Source organism: Nasonia vitripennis, chromosome 3 (assembly GCF_009193385.2).
Source record: "Nasonia vitripennis strain AsymCx chromosome 3, Nvit_psr_1.1, whole genome shotgun sequence".
NCBI lineage: Eukaryota > Metazoa > Arthropoda > Insecta > Hymenoptera > Pteromalidae > Nasonia > Nasonia vitripennis.
This window is the reverse complement of record NC_045759.1, coordinates 11,044,909-11,065,340: the sequence shown is the minus strand read 5'-3', so window position 1 is coordinate 11,065,340 and position 20,432 is coordinate 11,044,909. Positions and strand designations below refer to the sequence as shown.

Genomic DNA, 20,432 nt, shown 5'->3' with positions numbered 1-20,432 from the left:
ATGATAAGAATAGCAGTTGTGCTACAAATATAGATATAAAAGATTTATAATCAAGATGTAAAATTTGTTATTCAATCATACACTTAAAGAAGACAATTATATATTATACTCAAGAGTAATATATAATTAGATTTTAAAAAGTAGAATATCAAGTATTGGCATGACTACCAAATCCGAAATTGATGACTCTGGTGTTTGTAGAGTCGCGCTGCCAGCACGAATCTAAACCAGTGAGTTAAAACATATTTTTGATAAGCTACAGTAAGGAATGTTGAAATTCAGAAAAGATATGTCAATAGCAAATTTTTACATTGCATCATTTTTGTATTTTTCAGTAATAAGCATTTACAACGATTTATGCCCGAAACATTTCCCAAAGCGTCCATAGCAAATCGCATGACTAAAATCCACCCCACCTTGTTTCCACAAAACTGTTCAACCTCTAACGTAAAATTTCTTTTTCTTGCTGTATAGCACGCGCGCACATTCCACGAAGATGCTGCCAGAACACGCGATTGGAGAAAATCCCATGCATCGACAGTATATGGGCAGGAGAGACATTATATCCAGCAGCTCGCGCTTCATTGAGAGCCACTGGTGCTTTCTCGTACCTGCCGCCGTAGCCGCCACCGCCGCACTGCACTGAAGAGAGGGATAAGCAGACAGAGACAGTAGCGCACCTGTGTGCGCATAACGAATGCACGTACATATGCCCGCTGTTAGACTGGCTATTTAAACTGCACCGTCGGGGACAAAGACGGAGGTATAGTCGATCCCACACACACATACATATACTGGAGCTTGCTTTCTCTCTCAGGCACGAGTTAAAGACCTCGTTTCCACCGACTCTTGAACAGTCGTGTGATGAGTTGTTTCAAACATTTATAAACTTGAGAAAATTGAGATTATTCAAAAAATCATTCTTTTTTTTTTTTTTTTGTCTTATATAGTTTTTCATGGGTACACGTTAAAACTTAAGTATCATAAAATTCTAAATAAAAATTGAGGAATCCGTTTCATTTTCTTAAAAAAACTGCCAAAAAATTGTTTTAAAAGCGCGTATTTCGATGACGAAATATTTAACATAAAATAAATTTTACAGCATTTAACCCAAAATTTCAATCGTTGCGCTAAACAGTAACTTAAACCATCAATTTCGAACAGATATTCGATCATCTCGACGATTAAAATGAAGCGTCATCTCTTGAAGCCTCATCTAGAGCATCGTTGGTCTCAAAAATTTGCAAGAGATTTAAAATCTCTTTCTTTCCGGCGCAAAGGATGCCACCTCACACCACTCGGCTCGGCCGCAAGAATTCCAACGGTCAGTAGGTGGAGACGTCGCGTAATTACGCCAACTCCTGCGAGCAGAAGCGGTCAAGCAGCTCTGTTCGGCTGCCATGGCGCATGCGCCGCGCTCTCTTCGCTCATCTTGCGCGGGGGATACCATCACGGGACTGGCTGTTGTGTACCTGCACACGAGTGAGAGAGAGTCAGCCAGTGGCACCGCACTCACCGGACGAGGCGAACGCGGCAGACCTACGGTGCAAGTTTACGGCATTCTTCGTTTGTATACCGTGCGAGTGTCTATGTGTTTGGTGCTAGACAAGCCTGCCTGCCTGGCTCATCTTCTACTTTCGGAAACGAGACTGCAGGTGCACCAATCCCGCCCACCTAGTGTTTACATAGTCGTCGTCCGCTGAGTGACTGGCTCTGCTGTCTGCATTATTTGGCGCCGCTATACAAGAGTCGGAGAGCGAGAGAGAGAAACGTAGGTATTATATCGTAGGCTGAGTGTGTCATTCTCTGGCTACTGCTGCTCTCGTTCGCTGAAGTTGAGGGTCATTCGGTTAGAAAACGTCACCTCGACCGAAACGTCTCACCTTTTTCTTCTCGCGCATACCCCTTCCACTCGGCGCTCCGTCTGCTATATACGCGAACCTCGCGGCTCTCGCTGTACTCTTTTTTTCTTTCATCAAAACATCATCATTATTAGCGTTCTCTCGTCTTTATCGGCCTTCCGTCTCTGATGTGTGTGCAGCTCATAACTGACATCGATACACCTGTATTATGTATACACTCGCACGTACACGCACCGTGTTTATTTTTCGGAGCTGCACGCGCGCAGGCTCAGTGCGCGCACGTACGTGCACACATACAGTCTGATGATCTCGGTACGCCAAACGAGACAGAAGTAAAAACTGCAGATATACACACGCAGGCAGACGGAAAGAGAGAGGAGCAAGTGTTACTGGCTGCAGCGGCGGTATGAACTACGATACGTGTAATCGGGTCGGGCTTCTGGAATACGGAGAGTCTCGTGCGGGCATCGGATATATGCAGCGCTGAAACACGAGAGAGCAGACTGCAGTATACGGCATTGCACTCTCTCTTTCTGGTCACTCGAAACTCTCGGACGCGCTTTTTGCACGCGGGCTTTCGTTTCAATTCCTCCTCTTTTTGCCTACGTTATTTGTACTCGTTTTCTCGCCAAGCGCTATAAATAATTCGTCTGCCGCTGTACGCCAGAGTATTAAAACGGCCGACCGTTTGATAACAGAGTTTGGGAAGTTAATCGAGGTGAGGTGTAAGTTAGCTGTAGAGATAAATTTCTAATTGTTGTTTATGTAAACGGCGCAGCGGTCGTTAGGTAACGGCAACAACAGCCAACCCGCCCATATCGTATGTATACTGTACAATGTGAATTATATGCGATATCACTTCGTGTAACGCCGAGTTTCGACTTGTATGTATAGAAAATAATCACGAAACGAATAGACCAGTCGTTGAGCGTTTTTTCCTGCGCGAGAAACTATATTAACTATAGAGATAGAGGGAGAGAAAAAACGGGGAAGCCGACAGCCAATAATCCCAACAGCAGCAAAGTCCATTTTCGCTGGCTGCGCGATTCGATCGTGACGGGGCCGCTGCTCTCGCGCAAAAAGGAAGAAAAAAGTGGCTTCCGCGCCAAGTACGACCGCGGACGGAATTCCGTTCGTTCGATGCTCGAGGAGAATTTTTTTCCTTTAATTCTGTTTACCTTCGATGCGTCGTCGTCATCGTCGTCGCGCGTTACACGCTCTTGGTAATACATGTATACTCGATACGCGAGAGTGGGCTACTTGGGCATTGGTGAAAGGTTGGGTTGACGTCTGAAATTCGGTGTCGAGATACGCTGGGCTCGATTATACTACACGCCTCTTTTTCATCGGGCGATTGTGAACTCGTTGCTACATATTGTCTAATAATAGAATGTTTCTATATGTGAGTCAGCTCGGACAAATTACAGTCGAGGTTTTAGGTGCACTATAGGTAGGCACGAGGTGAGAGGTCGAGTTGGGGAGTAATGCGGCTGTCGCTGTAGTTGCGCAGGGGGCGAAGCTACGCCCTGTGTAATTACCCGAAAACCGTTACTTTTTGGATAATTGATGAGCGCGAGTAGGTAGGCGCCGCCATTATTCCGCGCTTTGCCACTTCACTGAACTGGTTTCAACGAGGCTTACGTACTATACAGTTAGAGGATTTAAATAACAAAAGATAGAGGAATTTTAAACTATTGTTCGAATAGCTCTGCGCTGAATAGAATTTGTTCATATTGTAACTAACATGAAACGAAAATTTAAATATAATAGCAAGCTTTCGAGGTGTATAACGTAATACCCATTTTCCGTGAAAAAAAATCATACTGATACCTTCATCCGCTCGGAAATCATATTAAAGAAGCGTATTTGGGAATATACATATAGGGTGATTCCGGCACTCGTACGGCTTTAGCCCGTCAACAGACGCGTCAGAGATGAACTCACGAAGGTCCCTGGCCATTTCAACGTTAATTTCAAGTCATATGAATGTTTGCGGACGTAGGTATATTTTCCGCGAATCGCTTTATGTAACGACGCATTTTTTCCTTGTGCGCTTTATAAATAAACATCTAAAAATGTCAGTACAATAGCAACTTTGCTCTACTACTATCATATTTATTGATTAATCGAGGAATACATGTTTTATGAAGTATGTTTTTTTCTTTGTTTGTGTATAAAGATACATTAATTCGTAAAAGTATCCTTGAACACAATTTCATGCGCTTCGCATCATCTAAAAATAATGATCTTTCTTACGACCGTGGGAGTACTTATATCCCAAAAGCTTTTTTTTTTAATATTTGCTAACGCGCTGATTTACCGGCATAAATTAAAGAAAGTTTCGAAACGGGTTTTTCGATGTGTAATAATTTACAGTAGGTGCTTATCAAGACGTATCGAGAACATTTATACCGGAGCTCGCGACTGATTCGAAATCAAAGGAAATGTGCTTACCAAAGCGAACCGTTTCCCATAGTAAACAAAAAGCAGATATCGCATTACGACTTTGCTTGAAATATTTACGACATTTTGGTTCGCAATGGGAAGGAGGCGTACGAAAACGAAATCGATCGACAGTGTCTCGACAAGAATCTCAGCATTTCGCTTCTTTTTACTGTTGCGTCGTGAAAATCGCGATTTGACGAGCAATAAAATCCTAAGCAAATCTGCTTCGAAAAATTCACCGATTTCAGTCGTCGAGCGTGAGAAGTAAAGTGCAATGTTTTCTTACAGGCTGTAAAATTCAAACGATTGTTTTTTCAGGATTTTACTACTCGATCCCCATTAATTCTTTATTACACGCAACGAAGACGATATCGATTTCAGAGTTTAAAATTCGAATAGAGTCTCCCTGACACGCCACCGCATCTCGTCATTATAAAAGTCAATAGCAAATTGAAAATCAAGTTCGATGTAGCACGAAGCCGGCCCTCTGAGAAAGTCCAATAAAATCCTAGCAGTATATGGCGAAAACCGCAAGAACAACTTGGCCCGTTTACTACTCTCTCGTGCTCGTGCGAGAAACTCTTCGAGTAGGTCCGAAAAAGTCCGCTTGAGTTGGCGCCCACGCGAATTCGTTTTCTCCTCGCAGGCTGTATATAGAGATAATCGCGTGTGCGGAAGTCTCGTGCGTGGAGGCATGAGAAGCGTCGCGCTATTCGCGTCACAGACGAAAAAACACGAAGAAAAGCGAAAGAGAGGATGAGTTGAAAAGGGGAACGTGAGTGTCTGTGCGGAGCTGGAAAGAATAAGAAAAAGGGAAGAGTCGCGGAGGGGTTTGAGAGAGATGTGTGTCGGGTATTTAGTCGTTTCCGTGGTTAGGAGCTCATTGTCCTTGGGATTGAACGTGTGGGAAGTTTTGAGATTGGATGGATGTGCGGTTTTTAAATTATGCGTGTGTTAATTGCTAAACAGAACGTCTGTGTTTATGCTTTGCTGTAGAGAATGACTTTTCAGATTTTCATTTCAACTTGACGAGATTCGTTATTTTTTTTTGCAGTTTCGAGTTAGAGCGAATTTCTGGTCGAAACGTACTATCATTCTGAACTCGGAAAATTGCGCCAATTTCCTAGCTGCGCTGCGACTGCAGCTGTTGCAAAACCTCAATTTCGCGTGTCGTCTTGCGAGTCTTGCTATAATTACTGCACCGAACAGCATTTTCAAAAGCGGGGAACCGAACGCGAACATTTCCGCAAAAAAAAGATTTGATCCTGTCAACTTTTTCAAAGTATTATATACGCAAACAAGCTTCCTTTAATAACTCAATCGACGCAACGCATCAATTCTAGTTAATTAGCCACAGCCATCCTGGGCTCAGATCAATTACCCGACCAATTATCCATTCCCCGGCTTTTTCATCGCGCTTAATTAGATGAAGATGTAACGATCGAAAAAAATGAAAGCGCCGCGCGCGCGGTGAAAGACTATGCGCGGCTTTTCTCTCCACGCGCTCCGAAAACCTTTCAGAGCGCCGCGGCCCGCGCGTATACTACACACGGAAAAACAAAGAAAGCGGGGAAAACTCGATTCGCGCTGCTCCAACACCTCGAAAGCGAAGTTGTGCAGTTGCTCGCCGGCTGTTGTGCGGGACACTCCTCTTCTAACGAATTCCTCCGCAGATGGGCGAACAATGAGATTGAGATGATGGTGGCTTGTTTTTTTAGTGTTCGCATTATAGCGGTGAGCGGCGTCGTTATTGCCGGTGATGTACTGTGAATGCGTGTTGGCGATGCTCTGTGTGTAGGAAACGAAAGCTTTGTGTGGAGATTATGCAAAATAAATAAGCGAGCGTAAACGCTGAAAACGTCGGCATCTGCATAATATATTGTTTATAAAAAAATGTTAAGTTGTAATTACGCTCGAGTGTGTGTAGTCTTGCGTTGGAAAGGGGGGAAATCAGTGAAAAGAGCATTTCTAGGTTACACTCAATCCGCTATTCAAATAGGATTAAAATATTCTAAAGAGCGCGTGCACAAGTGGGCGTACAGAATGCTCGGACTTCTGGCAAGCACGCACTGTAGCGCCGGCCGCAGGCCATTGTATTCTGATGCAAATGCGCTGAAATTTCCTAATTATCGCGACGCCGCGACCGAATCAAAGGCTTTTATCCTTGCACGTTCCATACTCCCAGCTTATTTGTCGAGCATACCGCGTGCGATTTGTAAAATGAAAAAGTATATGTACTTCTGCGTATATACGGGCAATGGGTTAGTAATTGATATACGAAACGCCAGGCGTAATGTAATTAAAGTCGAGCCCCATATAGAGTGGTTATTATAGAGTGCGATGGAATAATGTAGGTTTCTCACGTTCGGCTAAACATTTGCATCGGCCTTATGCAAGCACATTAATAATTGTTACATAAACGCAGCGCGCGCTCGTCGATCGGGCGTAAATAGAAAAAGTTCTATAGCATCACTTGCGATTTCACCGCGAGCTGTAAACTACTTTATAAACTAATAAATTTCATTCCGAGAAAAAAGAGATAATGTCGCAAGCCGTTGCGTGTGCATTATTTTACTGTAAAATGCGATTCCGAGAAACCATAAACCTCTGTTAATTGCAAAACTACAGCAGGCGCACTATGCGCGTATTTAAAACAGATAAGCGTAGGTATAACGTGTCGCGAGGATTACAATACCTACTGAGCTGGCAGTGCGCGGAAAGTAAAAGTAAAAGTCTCTCGTCATCTCGCTTCACACACCGCCCGCGGCGAGAATCCTCGCGAGAAGATTCTCCCGCCTCCTCGTACATAGAACAATACAGCCAACCAGTCATTATTTAAAATTCTCGCAAAACGCGCTAGGAAAAAATCCGCGCCGGCATCAACGACTCAATCATTTCTCTCTGTGCTAATTCCGTTCCGTTCGACTCGGCACATCCTTTTCTCAGGCTCCGATCGACATTCTCGCTCGATGCTGTATACTCTCTGCGCGCGCGCGGGAAAGGGTATATCCTCGCGCGCGGCAGCGGCGTGCATGCGCGTAATCGGCATTCTTCCATCTCACCTCTCACGAGCCCGCGAGGCGTACAATGGAGTACATCCTACACTCACACAGCTGTGCTGCTCTTTCTGTGTGTACGAGTGTGTGCAAACTGGAGGTATGCAATACCTACCCGCTGAGAGAAAGAGGAGGAATGGAATGGCGAACGAAACGAGGTGGCTGAGTACGAGCCGATAGGGAACAGCCGAGCAGAGAAGAGGCTAACGCGAAGGGATTTATGTGATGCGAGTTGTCAGGCTAATTGCTACGAGCTCGCGCACCTCTACGTGATCCGTGTTTTGGCTTTTGTAGCAATGAATCGAGCGTATACTCGCATGTATATCAGTAGATTGGTCTAGGAACCGATGTCGCGTTGCCCAAGTCGTGATCGTTGCAAAATCGTCGCATCAGATGCACGCGTTGTTCACGCACTTTCGCATAGGGCCTTACGCCAGACGTTGCAGAACTTGGGTAAATTACAAGCCTGCTACCGATGTGCGCGCGAATGCGAAGCTCCCTTGCAAAATTCCGAAATCTCCGAAATAATTTATGGCGGCAGCTCAGGTATAGACAATCGCCCGGCCATTGAAATCCAAAGCCCCTCCATATACTCGATATACTATCCTACTACCTATGCTCTCGAGTAAAAGGATCAAACGTATACGCTTATGCTTACAGAAGGAGCGGGGCATTTCTCGGCTGTGAGTCACGCGCTCGCTCGACGCTCTAACGGACCACCGCCGGCAAACTGCGGAGGAGGAGGAGGAGGAGAGGATACGGCCTGGAGGAGGAGGAGATCCTCGGACGATGGTGAGCTCCCGGCTGCCGGGCCTCAGGAGCGAGGGCCTGCAGGAGAGCAGTAACGTCGTCGGCGGCGCGGACAGCTCCTCGCTGCTCGAGCACGCCACGCTCGAGCGACAACAGCCCAGGTAGGCTAGCCGATACTTACACGCTGCGCTGCGACATCAGAAGTGTCCCAAGCTTCGATGGGAGAACATACCGATGCGGAACTCCTCCTGCGTGCGATATAGTCCTTGCGCTCGAAATGCCTTTTCTGCGGTGGAAAGTGTTTTTCTAGCTGTGCTGCCGCGCGCTAGGATTCTGCTACTCGGTGTGCTTTTCTCATCGTAATTGCTCGTTTAGTTCTATATACCTGTGCGATGGCGTAAAACGAGCATGTTCTACTTTTCTTCGAGTTTGAGGTATGTGACAGATATTTCGGCGCCGGCCGATTTTGGAACGATTCGAAAGTTCCGTGTGACGTCTTCGGCTAAATTTAGCCAGTGTGCAGAAGTGCCGCGCGAAGAATTCTTCCTGAAGATGCGAATTAACAACGAGCGTTATAACAACCAATTACGAGTGTGTGTGCGCGTTCTAATAAAGATATACCGCGCGCTAGAAGAAAGCGCGGCGTATCATTTGTGTTACGTGACATCCGCGGCTTCCGGTCAACGGGTTCTCTAAATTCTGCGCTGCGCTATACTGTTGATGTGCTCTTACGCGTTCCGCGAGGAATTCCTCAAATTTTTCGCGTGTGACGCGCTCTCCCAGGGAGAAAATTATATCTATCGAAGCGTGAGATTTCCGAGTCGGGATGTGCGCAAGGACACGTCAGGGTGCAAGGAATTTTCGTTGACGCACGAGGCGTGAAAACGACTTTGCGCGCGAAATTTCAGGAGCCTTTGATTTTGAAACGGCGTTCGATCAGCGGGAAACTTCTTATCTCGCTTTTTAAAGCTCAGTCCGTACCGTGTGTCGCGAGTGAGGAATTTCGCGCCGCGTATTGTGCAGGTTTAGTAGCTCGCGGCGTTATCGGTGACAGCCGGTTAAAACGAGCCTCGCGCGCGAGAGAGAGAGAGAGAGAGAGAGAGAGAGAGAGAGTGTGTGTGTGTGTGTGAGAGAGCCAGTGCGTTTTATGATGATTGAACCTCTCGCGGCGCGACGTCAACCTTCGCGGATTTTAATTACCGCAGCGCAGCTGAACCACCGAAAAAATAATCCAAACACAGTCACTCTCGCTGTGTACATGCGTACAATTACGTGACTAAAATCGTCAAACCGCTGCTATTATTAATGTCCCTCTCGGCGAGTAGAATTACATAATTCAAATCGCGTTTCGAGATCAGTCGCGGTGATTTTCTAAATTTTCTCACACCGCCGACCGAATTCCCCGGAGCAATTACCTTCGACAAAGATAGCGGCTGTAAATAAAGAAGAGAAAAAAGAGGAGAACCCTTGAACGGGAATATACGCGTCGCGTCACTTCTTTTGTGCATTTTTTTGTCTTCGCCGCGTGAGAGTTTTTGAGAGCGCCTTGGCCTTTGTGCGGTATACGCGTACACCTACGTACACGTATACGTACTTTTACGCACACGTTCGCGCGTATACACGGAGAGCGTAATATGCGTGAGGAGACGTGTTTTCATGCCTCCGCGGTCCTTTTCAGAGGATCAACCTCGGCGCGCAATTTCGCGGTGGGAATGCAAAATTGTGAATTATAAAGGAAACAACGCAGGCAGGCATTCTCGTGCGCGTACAAAAGTTAAACATAAAAACGCGCGTGTCTCGACATCGCGATGAATTATTCGCGCAAGAAAAGTGCATTTTTGCGAAAGACTTTTGCGAGTACGGCTCTCGAGAAGTTTACTCATTGTTTTACTTTTGATAGGGCAGACAAAAGAGAGCAGTGACTAAAAATCTACATAGATATATATATGTATGCCTCGGGAATTCGTTCTTCCGTCGAATTGAGTTATTAGCGAGGAATTTTAATTCGTTTTTGTTTAAAGAGCCTTGAACGAAGCTAATACAACAAACAAGTAGCTATTACGCTTGAGAATAATATAATAATGGCGGCGCGGAAGCTCGACGATAAGTTTTTTAAACGAGTCAATTATCTTCGGAGTGAAAGTATACGAACATGTGCGGCTGCGTTAGGCTCGATGAAGCAATTATTCAAATTTGTCACGTACCTCTCGCGTCTCTAAATTTATCCACAACGCGCATAACACTAACCTCCTCGCGTCGGTCGTCCGAAAATCCAGTCCAGAAAAAGAATACAACAATAGCCGTGCACTATAGCTGCCACCGGCGCTCAGACTACTGCTCCGCACCCACACGTATCCCTCGCTGTAACTAGGACTCCACGAACGTTATACAGACACCTACGCCGACATCCTCCTCCTATACCCGCTGCGTACACTCACACACGCGCATAAGCCTATGCAGTAGCTATAGAAAATTGGCGTCCCGCATTATAAACGTATACACATGTATATAGCGTCACATATCAATAAGTCTGTGCACGTCCCGGTTGCAGTTCGTCGACTTGGAGCCGGAGCGAGCCGAGTTCGCTGACGTCGAGCGGCGGCCGTACGGACGGTCCCTACTCGGCCAGTCCAGAGCGCACCAGCTCGACGAGCAGCAGTAGCGGCGGCCGACCCGTCGTCAGCAGTCCGGCGGCCAACCCCAACATCAGCAATCTTGCCGCCGACGACGAGGAGAGGTACGAGGCCTTCGGCGTCATAGACGACGCCGACTCGCCGCAGGGCAGTGGTTCCCCTGCAGCGTCGCCCATCGCCGGCGCCAACCCTAACAGGTATGCATTTTTCACATCCTACGCTGTTGGAGTGGGGATAATGGAAATTAAATGGCTTTCATGTTAACCGTAATGAGCTCGTGTTATGATGCGCCGTGTTGGGCTAAACTGTTATGCAAAGCAGAGAATCTTAATTGCCCGCTCCGATGCGTCTTTCGTGCAAATTGACTTTAATGAGCGTCTGTAGCTATTTCTCGCTGGATTCGAGTATTTTTTTATTTATCCGACTGCTAGTGGTTTGTCATCAAACGAACTTCGTAGTGATATTTATGCACGCTGCGTTGCTGATTTATACGTCTAACCGGGACGCGTGTTTCGTGTCGCTTGCCTTTTATCGTTTTTATATACTTTGAGGAATGGCAGTGTATGCCGCTCGCACATCACTCTTCCTCCGTGGCATTAAAATATGGGCCGACATCAGTTTCTATTCACACTAGATAAACACGCTTTCTAATATTTGTTTGCTTTTCCAATGTAAAACTTATGCGTTGCTGTTTGCGTATTGCCGTCAGTGGCTGAAGAGCGCATCTTTTTCAAAGAAATGTAAGCTGCTCAGGTGCATACCTGTCTCTGACCCTCAGGTATAAAAGAGAGATTAAGCTGTATAAATCTGGAATAGTCTAAAGCCACATAATGCCCCCCTGGGCCTATTCTTGGAACTGCTTGAGCCGGACCCACCCCTTAGTAAACGGTAATTCCGATTGGAATATTTCCACCAATCCAACAAGTGGACCTACGCTTCCCTGCGTCGGAGTACTTCGTATTTGCACCTGTAGCCGAATTGCAGCAGTGTCCTTCCTTCCTTTGCGCTAGCAAGTCGAGCACTTCAGAATTCGTTGTCGACCCGACTGTCAGTTTTGCTCTAGAAAAATCTCTTTCCAGTTCAGATTCTCGAGTTACTTTTTTGCATTATACAACATGCTTTTCATAGTTTCCATCCTATATCTTTCGTATATTCGTCGGAAGTAAGTGTTATTCAAACTATAGAAAAACGGGTCTAAGTGATAGTGATCAAACCGATTGATAACTAAAACTAAGATAAAAGTGCTTCTTCAATCGACTAACTATATTTTGTTTTGCAGAAATCCACGCAGTCCTAATTCCATGCTTCTGGGCAGGCACACGTGGCTGCGAACTTCCCTCGGACGATCGCCAGCTGGGTAAGTTGACATCGCACATTTTTACATTAGATTCGACTTATATACACGTAAAACTTTTCTTTAAAAAGATGCACATTCATCAGCATCTACATAACAATATGAAAAAAATCCGATATACGATACTTCCGCCTGTACTAAAAGAATACCGTCATTTTCGTTCTCACAGCGCTAACAGGAAGCGGCTAAGTTCCAATGCCTTAGCTAGGTAAGTGTCTATAGTTACATACATGCAGTACAGCTTGAGAAAATATAGCATTGAATGTAAAGCGTGATGTCATTGAAAAATCAAGCCGACCTAGTACATGTAAGAATATTCTCAAAATGATATAATCTTTAGAATAACTAAATAAATCTTAATTTAATTTACAACTAAAATTACATTCGACGCTATGTTTTCAAGTTGCACTTCGGTACTTTAAAAATACATTTCGTTTTCACTGCTACAGATACTTATTTGCGAACATGACCCGTTAATTGAATCGAAACCAAACATGAGCTATATCGATGAAAGCTATTCACGAATGAACGCCCCTGTCGATAAGTAAAATGCATGCGTGATATAGTATTACTCAGAGACTATCTCATGAAGCTCATAGCGTCGATTCAATTACATGTATGAATGTAAATTAGATGGAATGATCTAAGCAAATATGTATTCTGAAGTAAGGAAAGTCCCTTTCGCCAATTACTTCATCGCAATGCCTTATTTAATCATACTCGACGTTCTTATTTTTGCAGCCAACTGTATAGAAGCAGCAGCTTCAATAGCTCGGGGCGAGGATCCATCTGCGACACGGCCGACGACGTGTACAGCGACGTTTCCCTCGAGGACGATGTCATCGACCTGAATCATCGAGTGAGTTTCACTTTATGTTTCTATGAGCGCGTACACACAAACTTGTCCTTCTTTTTTCCTCTTTCTCTTTGTCGCAAATACACCTTTTTCCAGGCGTAAACTCAATAACACATGGTCACTCGGCATTACCCTTACTCTTACTCGAAAAAGAAGGTCAATTTTTATTCGCATGCTTTCTTACTGACTAGAAATCGCATCGGTAATTGCGCGATTCTGAAAATTCCCTTTAATGAGGAAGTTTTTTGTTAGTCACGATAAATAATTTCAGTAAACATTACTCTACGACTTTCATTAAAACTTTTTCTATTATTTTTTAATTTTAATTTTATTACAACTAAGTTTTAGTTTAAACGGCGTTAATTTTAACTTGAAAATTATCTTCGCAGAGGCTGACTAATTTATCGCAATATTAAATCACAGAACACAATTACACGTGCATTAATTAGAGATGCGTTTAATAAACCGTGGGTGAAGACTGAGTCATTTACCCCGGAATAATTTCAGTACACGAGCGTAGTATCACGTCAGTAAAAGCCCGAAGAGCCGGTCGGCTATGACAATTTATTCTTAGCATCTCGTTTATATTTCAAGTGGTTATATGCGTACTAAATCCATATTGCGCCGTAACGGGTTTTTTGCGAAATTCGATTCTGCAAATAGTAGCTGCGCAACGTGCCGGTTTTGTGGGAAAATGTCAAAAGTTACGACATCGTAAAAAATCAATTGTGCGTAAAGAGAAATCATAACATTAAATATGCCCAAGTGCATACGTAGGTTGCCGCTGTAGAAATATAGCGACATGCGGGATTCAAATGGAACGTATGTGAAGTTGTTAATGCGGAGTCGGCCTCGCTGCTCACTTGTCACAATGATTTGTCAAACAAAATTAATAACCACCTTTTTCGGCACCTTCAAAATCAAACTTTTCCACTCGATAACTTTCTAAATTCTCAAGTATCAAAACGTCTCACTAAACTTTAAAATTTAACCAAAAAAAGTGAACAAAAAAATAAGTAAACAATAATAACTAAGAAGCCTCCTCGAGTCCTAGAAAAATGGCCTGCCCCATGAAATCGTCGAAGATCTCGAAGATGGTCATCTGGCCGGGCTGGCCGTTTTTTATTTTCCTGATACTGTTGTCCGGCGCTGCGTATTACGCCTGGGAAAAGTTCATCAAGGACTGGATCGGTGGCAGCGGTGCCTAAGGACGGCGCGCAAAAGCGGTTTGTTTATCGCGTTCTCGCGTCGTCGCGTTTTGCCGTTATACTTCCTCTCTGCTCGCGCGTTTATCGAGTGCTTTGTCGTCGCGACTTGCTTGGCGTTTTCTCGGTCGCGTATATTTGCCGAGGATAACCCAGTTTTCACAATCTGAAATTTATTGCGGTAGTATGTAAAATTTGGAAGCTATGAGAAAATATGCTTTCCGAGAATCCGTTTGTGCTTTATAGGCAAAGAGAGCTCCATGAAAATTTAATTTTAAACGAATTTCAAAAGGTTTATTTTCAAATATAATACCTTGTAAAATGTACATCGGTCAGGTTAGTCGAATTTTTTGCTGAAAGTATTGCTCAGCAGCGTTCTCTAGACCACTCTGTAATTTCAAGTGACAAAGCGAGGCTACTTTGTAGAAGAATTAGAAAATGACTTTTGCAGAAATCTGTAAAATTTGCAGAGAGTCGTGATGCATAATGCTTGAAATTCCAAATTAGATGTTCAATATTTTTAGCGTAACTTTTATTACTTCGAGTTACGTATACAACGTTCCTTTATAGTCTCGTCCAGGAATCTCTCGCAGTGAAGAGAAGTAGGATAAGAGTTACAATACAGTATTGTATGACTAAGAAATATAGATTTGAAATATTCACAATGCGCCGCGTTGCATAAATGGCTGCGTTCTCAGCTGCATGCGAAACGTGAAATTACTTTTGAGCAAAAATTTTTAACGTAAAAATAAATTATTTTTCAATGCAGTTGACGAATCTTTTAAAATAAAAACCAACTCGATTGCTTTTTTTCATTTTAAACTTCGGGCGGTAATCGATTTTTCAAATCGCGTAAAATCTCTCGTGAATTCCAACGTACTATATTGAAAAGTCGGTATATATTGACGTCATAACTCCAAATGGGTTTCGGCCACGCTTCCTTGTTCTGCCAGTAAGTTTGGCACTGATTCAAATAAACGTTACGCTTCCATAACTCTGTTTTTTCCTATCTATCATCGTAACCGCGCGGTGCGTGTGATTTCTCGTAAAGCCAGACTTATCATTAAAATCTAATTTCACCACATGCGGCTTGTTATCCCACAGCTATGTGTGGGCACGCCGCTATCAAAATCGATTCGGTATTTCCGGGTGATCTCCAAGTATTCGCGCAGGTCGGCGAATCTAGTTGAAAGTTTAAAACTACTTGGACTAGTTTAGCTTGTTTTTTACTTAAATTTCTTTTCAAAAGTAGTTTACACTGCCGAAACGTAGTAGTTTAGACTAATCTGCGATCTATAATTGAGCTGAAAAAAGGTTATCGATTTTACGCTACTTCCGTTCTAGAAAAACATAATGGACACGAATTTCGGTCAATAAAAGATCGCCATCTGTTACACATAAAACGGATACCATCGTTCTGTCACACTGGAAAGTTACGCAACGTTCGGTGAAACGCATTATTTTAGCAGCAAGTTTTTGTAAATAATAATCGTATAACACGCTGCAAAATCGTCACTTGAATGACTCGCCAACAGCGCTCAATTGTGTTATAGTCTTTACCACTATGCAGCGCTCTGTTTTATCGCGTCCGCGTGGGAAAGTGATTTCTGCTTTATCGATGCCTAATTTATTGCACATAGTTATACAAAATTGATCGACTGAATGATAGATTGAATTCTATTAGTCAGGCTTAAATATGAGATTATGGAAAATAAGTTGGCTGCTGTAAAAAAATTTTACGGTAGCACTAAACCACGGTACTTTTCAAGAAACTATTATTTTTTTATCGCATATGCAAATCTGCGCATAATTTAATAGCTATAGTATTCCTAAAAAACACTCGACGTATACAGCAAGGAAAATAAACCAGCCAGAAATTATCCAAAAATCACCGCGATTTTCCGAATTTTTCGAAGAAAAACGCCGTCGTCAACGACAACAACAACAACAACAACAACAACAACAAACACACGAAATCCCCTCCCCGTAATCCAATAACGCTCGACCAGCTCGCCGCGAAGCTCCTCTCGTCGTTAACCAGGCCCCGCGAGCGGCAAACTTAATTAAAATTAACGAGACTAGACGCGAGGGAGAGAGACCGGCCTTTACTTATAAACACAGGCATCGCGCATCGTTATAGCCGCGTGCATGTGTGTACGCGACACACAGCTGCAACACACGTGCCCCTCCCTCCTTGACTCGCGTCGTCGTCGTCGCGACGACTGGCGGCGCCAAAGGCAGCTTTTACGGATATATCCGGACTGCTGGCTGGCTAGTGTGCCGTCGACGGGCCGCTGCGGCGACCGCACCGAGCCGACCGTTTCCAATCTCGCGATTCATCTCTCGTCTTCTTCTTCTTCTCCGTGTGTGCAATTCAACTTTACAACATACTCTGTGTGTCATTTGAAGCTTCCGGCGATCCGACGACTCTAAAAATCTCTGCGAGGGACTGTACAGCATTCCGATAATTTTTTTCGCTTGTGACCCGCGCGTCCACTTGTAATCTTTTATCTCCGGGAGTCCGGCGACTATTTGCGTATCGCGAGCCAAACGCGCGAGACTCGCTCGCAGTGTGCCATCGCGCGAGTTTAAGTCGGGCTGTGAGTCAGAAGCAGTTTAGCATATGTAGTGCGGACTCGCCTGGTGCAACATACGTACAATGAGCGACTGTGAGCGTGCTAATAAATATCGCGTGTATCGATCTATCCTCGACTAGCGTGCTCACAACGCATACTAAATCGCTATTTATTTTCCAAAAGACTGTGCAGCTCTTTGTATACAATAAGCGCGTAATAACTCGGCGAAATAATTGAAAAGCTCCGACTTGTACTATTATATTTACTCTCGCGGCGCGATGTCTCCGGCGATGCAGCAGCACGAGAAGAAGCGCGTCCAGCCCGGTGAGCCGCGCTAAAGATGCGATACGATGGACGGATCGGCGGAGGAGGTGCTGACGGCCTCGTCGCCGTCGCTTGACCGCTGGCCCCAGCAGCAACAGCCGAGCAGTGGTAGCGGCAGTGGACCGGCTTCCCTGGGACTCGGGAACAGCGACGGCTCGCCGGCACTGGAGTACGACCTCTGGGAGGGACAGTTCGAGTTCCTGGGGGGCGACCCGAGATTACAGAGCACCAGTTCCAGTGCCGGCGTTGGTAGATCGGCCGCTGGGCCGGCTTTCGGAATTAACGAGCTCGGCGAGCCCCTCATGCACCAGCAAGTAAGAGACGCGTGGGTGTTATATTTAGATGCGTTTCGCTGAGGGAACTTGTAGGATTTTGTTTTTCGGCAGGGTTATTTTCGGGGAGAGAGATCGGTATAGGCGCGCGTTTATTGATTCGGATAGGTACTCTACAATACGTGCTTAGCTGTGTATACTCGATGTTTATGTTGTGACTGGCGATCAAAGCTTGCAGTAGCTCCCCTGTACTTACAGTCAGTCCAACGTTCGCTATGCTCGGTCTACCTACGGCTGTATCAAATTTTGCCATCCACGGCTTTTTGTAGTAACGCGAGAATTATCGTTGTTGTTCACGAGGGAATTATTTTGCTGCGTACCGTATAAGGACGAAGAGTGATGAGTGAATGCAGTTTAAAAAAAAATGTAATGTGGCGAACGACGATGGAAAAGTCGGGGAAAACTGGGAAGTGGCGAAGTACACGCCTCTCGTGGTTTGCCGTTATTAATAGCAAAAATAATCTCATTTTCCGCGCTTATAAGCGCGTGTAATATAATTTTCTTCTTACACTCTATAGTCCGTGCATCGGTAAGTGGGCTTGGTTTCTTGGGTTCACCGGAGTTTAAATCGATACGCGCCTCTGCTCGCTATTACTTTGTTGGTATTTTGTTTCTGAGATGCAGCGCTATTATCATCACTATTAGTAAGAAGAAAAATGAAAAATACGTTATTTAGCCGTATTTTGAAATGAATTGAATTCAACGCAACATTTCAAACGAATTCAAATTCCGCCTCTGACCTTCTTCCTTTGTTTTCCCACTACACGCACACGCCCACGCCCATGCGAGCGTCAAGGACACAACATTAATCAATGCACGCATTGTCGGTCAACAGGTCCAGATGATTCAGGAGCAGATGCACGCCCTCGTGGATACGCAATCGGCCGGCGAGGAGAGATACGCGAGGGTCAAGCAGGAAAATGCGACCCTCCAGGCGAGAATACTCATGCTCGAGGAGGCCTCGAAGGACGCCGAGGCCAGGGCTGAAGAGAGGCTCGAGGTATGTGCCGATTTACGATCTATAAGCGCGTGTTTCCTCATTACGCAGATCAAACATTTCCACCAAGCGTTGCAACTAGCTTTATAATAATCTCCGTGAATGTATAGTTCATTATCTTATCGCAACTTTTATTAGAGCTATCGAAGCGTAACGAGCTGAAGATAGCGAGCTATTACTCGGTGGCCTTTGAAGTAACTGTCATATTCTGTAAATAACTTTCCCCGTCGGGATTCCAAAAACTATCACAACGAATAAACAAATAAAATTAACATTCGCATCTCTTCTTTTGCAGACCGAACAACGAAGGCACCGCGAATACGCCAGCCGCCTGGAGCGCGAGAAGGAGCTTCAGCTGGAGAACAGCGCGATCAAGCTCCAGGCCGCGGAGCTTGAATGCACCCGCTCGCGCGACGAGGCAGCCCGTCTCCGGGAGCAGCTGGACAAGCTGCGAGCCGAGAAGTCACGGCTAGAGCTGGCCCTCGAGGAGGCGCAGCATGACGCCGACAGAGCCAGGGAAGCCGAGAAACGCACGGCTCTCAGTCTGTCGGAGACAAATCGGGCGTTGAAGAGCGCCGAAGAGGAACTCGCGCTGAGGATCGATGCCGAGCGCAGAATAGAGGAGATGGCCCAGGAAATTGAGAACCTCAGGGCGCGTAATAAGAGTACGTTTGCTGTCTACTGAAATTTGAATAGCGTTACGATGCGCTTTAAAGAGTAAAAATAACTAACTCTTCGCGATTGTTATTTTCAGATTTGGAAGAATCTCGAGACGAACTGCAAGCGGCAGCTGCGGCTCTGCATGTCGGCCGTGAACTCTTGATGCCAAGTGGACAGGACCCAAACGATAATACGATCAATAGGAAAAACAGTCCAAGTCTTGCTACTGAATTACTCTTAACCGGATCCACGCATGATCAGGTATTTTAAGATTTCTCTTGAATAGCTATTTTAAGGGTGCTGCGCACTCGAGGCACGCCATTAATTGCCCACGCCTTGTTCTTCTTTTTGCAGGCCGACGGAGTCGATACTGGAAAGTCTGGCAACGCCGACATTTGTGATAATTTTACTACTCTCGCCGAAGTAAGTAGACTTTCGTGCAGTTGTGCTTGTCTGAGAATTCAATTAAACGCGATCACTTTCGATTTATGCGTGAAAAGCAGCTAGACTCGTTTCTAAGATTAGCATGGCTGTAACTCGTATTCAGCACTGCTCTGGATTGTATTTACTAACATCGTTGTTTATGATTTTCAGGCGAAGCAAGCGCTAAAGGAACAACGAGAGGTCAACACACGTCTTCGATCATACATCGACAACATCCTTCTGAACGTCGTCGAGAACTACCCTCAGCTGCTGGAGGTGAAGCAGCCCCACTGACGCAGAGCAGCCGTAGCGTGCGTCGCACGACGAAGCAGCACAATAATAACGAAAGTCGCGATCGCCGCGGCGCCGACCCAAAAGCAACACGATCACCACCATCGGCTCAACTGCAGGGAGTGTCCGCCTGTCAGTCGCTACTGAGCGCTTCAGTAGATCAGATGAGATTCGCGTACATAGTAATTGCACGACGAAACGCGGGAGGACAAGAAGGGAAAGAGAAAATTCATTTTCTCGAGCCTGCAACGTGTTCGCTCAGCACATGGGCGTGCAAAATCTGTGATGGGACAAAACAGAGCTTCGTATTTCTGTATATACGATGATTATTAATATTATTGTTTTACTGTAAGCGTCTATTAAAGATCTATTTTTCATGACATTAATATCTTTGTGATAAATTATTTCTCACGATACCTATTTCTCCTTTTGTCCTTTATGCCCATTTATTCAATGATTTTTATTTGTACAACAAATCTAGGAAATGTTTTGGTCTGTTCTGAAATATTAAGCGTCAATGTTGAGTCGAGAATATTACTTTTCGATAGCAGTGTTCTGAAATTCTACAATTATTTGTATTTATTTTTTTTTTTTAATTTTTCAATTCAGCAGCCAAAGATCGTAGCGCGCACGCGTCGTTTTTAAAACCAGAACTAGTGATTTCAGGG

The 20,432-nt window shown here is 44.9% G+C and overlaps 1 protein-coding gene across 3 annotated transcripts; it reads left to right on the top strand.

The window, feature by feature from the left end:
* Positions 1-91: 91 nt before the first annotated feature.
* On the top strand, positions 92-20,150 carry LOC100119067 (rab11 family-interacting protein 4). Of its 3 annotated transcripts, XM_008212428.3 has the most exons (13): positions 92-230; positions 475-763; positions 1,165-1,771; positions 8,024-8,274; positions 10,665-10,943; positions 12,026-12,103; positions 12,270-12,308; positions 12,842-12,959; positions 18,229-18,393; positions 18,686-19,055; positions 19,145-19,311; positions 19,405-19,473; positions 19,645-20,150. In XM_008212428.3, exons 4-13 carry the CDS (start codon positions 8,153-8,155, stop codon positions 19,765-19,767), a joined length of 1,530 nt encoding a protein of 509 aa, XP_008210650.1. In that variant the 5' UTR covers positions 92-230; positions 475-763; positions 1,165-1,771; positions 8,024-8,152; the 3' UTR covers positions 19,768-20,150. The 3 variants fall into 3 exon arrangements, with proteins under 3 accessions (XP_008210650.1, XP_032454624.1, XP_031782318.1); XM_032598733.1 differs by lacking the exons at positions 92-230; positions 475-763; positions 1,165-1,771 and adding an exon at positions 5,931-6,041; XM_031926458.2 differs by lacking the exons at positions 92-230; positions 475-763; positions 1,165-1,771; positions 8,024-8,274 and adding an exon at positions 8,307-8,547.
* Positions 20,151-20,432: the final 282 nt, after the last annotated feature.

Coding starts and splice junctions, on each gene's coding strand:
- LOC100119067 (XM_008212428.3), top strand. CDS start 8,153: ATGGTGAGCTCCCGGCTGCCGGGCCTCAGGAGCGAGGGCCTGCAGGAG. Junction 12,104..12,269: donor CTCGGACGATCGCCAGCTGG/GTAAGTTGACAT, acceptor TCGTTCTCACAG/CGCTAACAGGAAGCGGCTAA. Junction 12,309..12,841: donor AGTTCCAATGCCTTAGCTAG/GTAAGTGTCTAT, acceptor TTATTTTTGCAG/CCAACTGTATAGAAGCAGCA.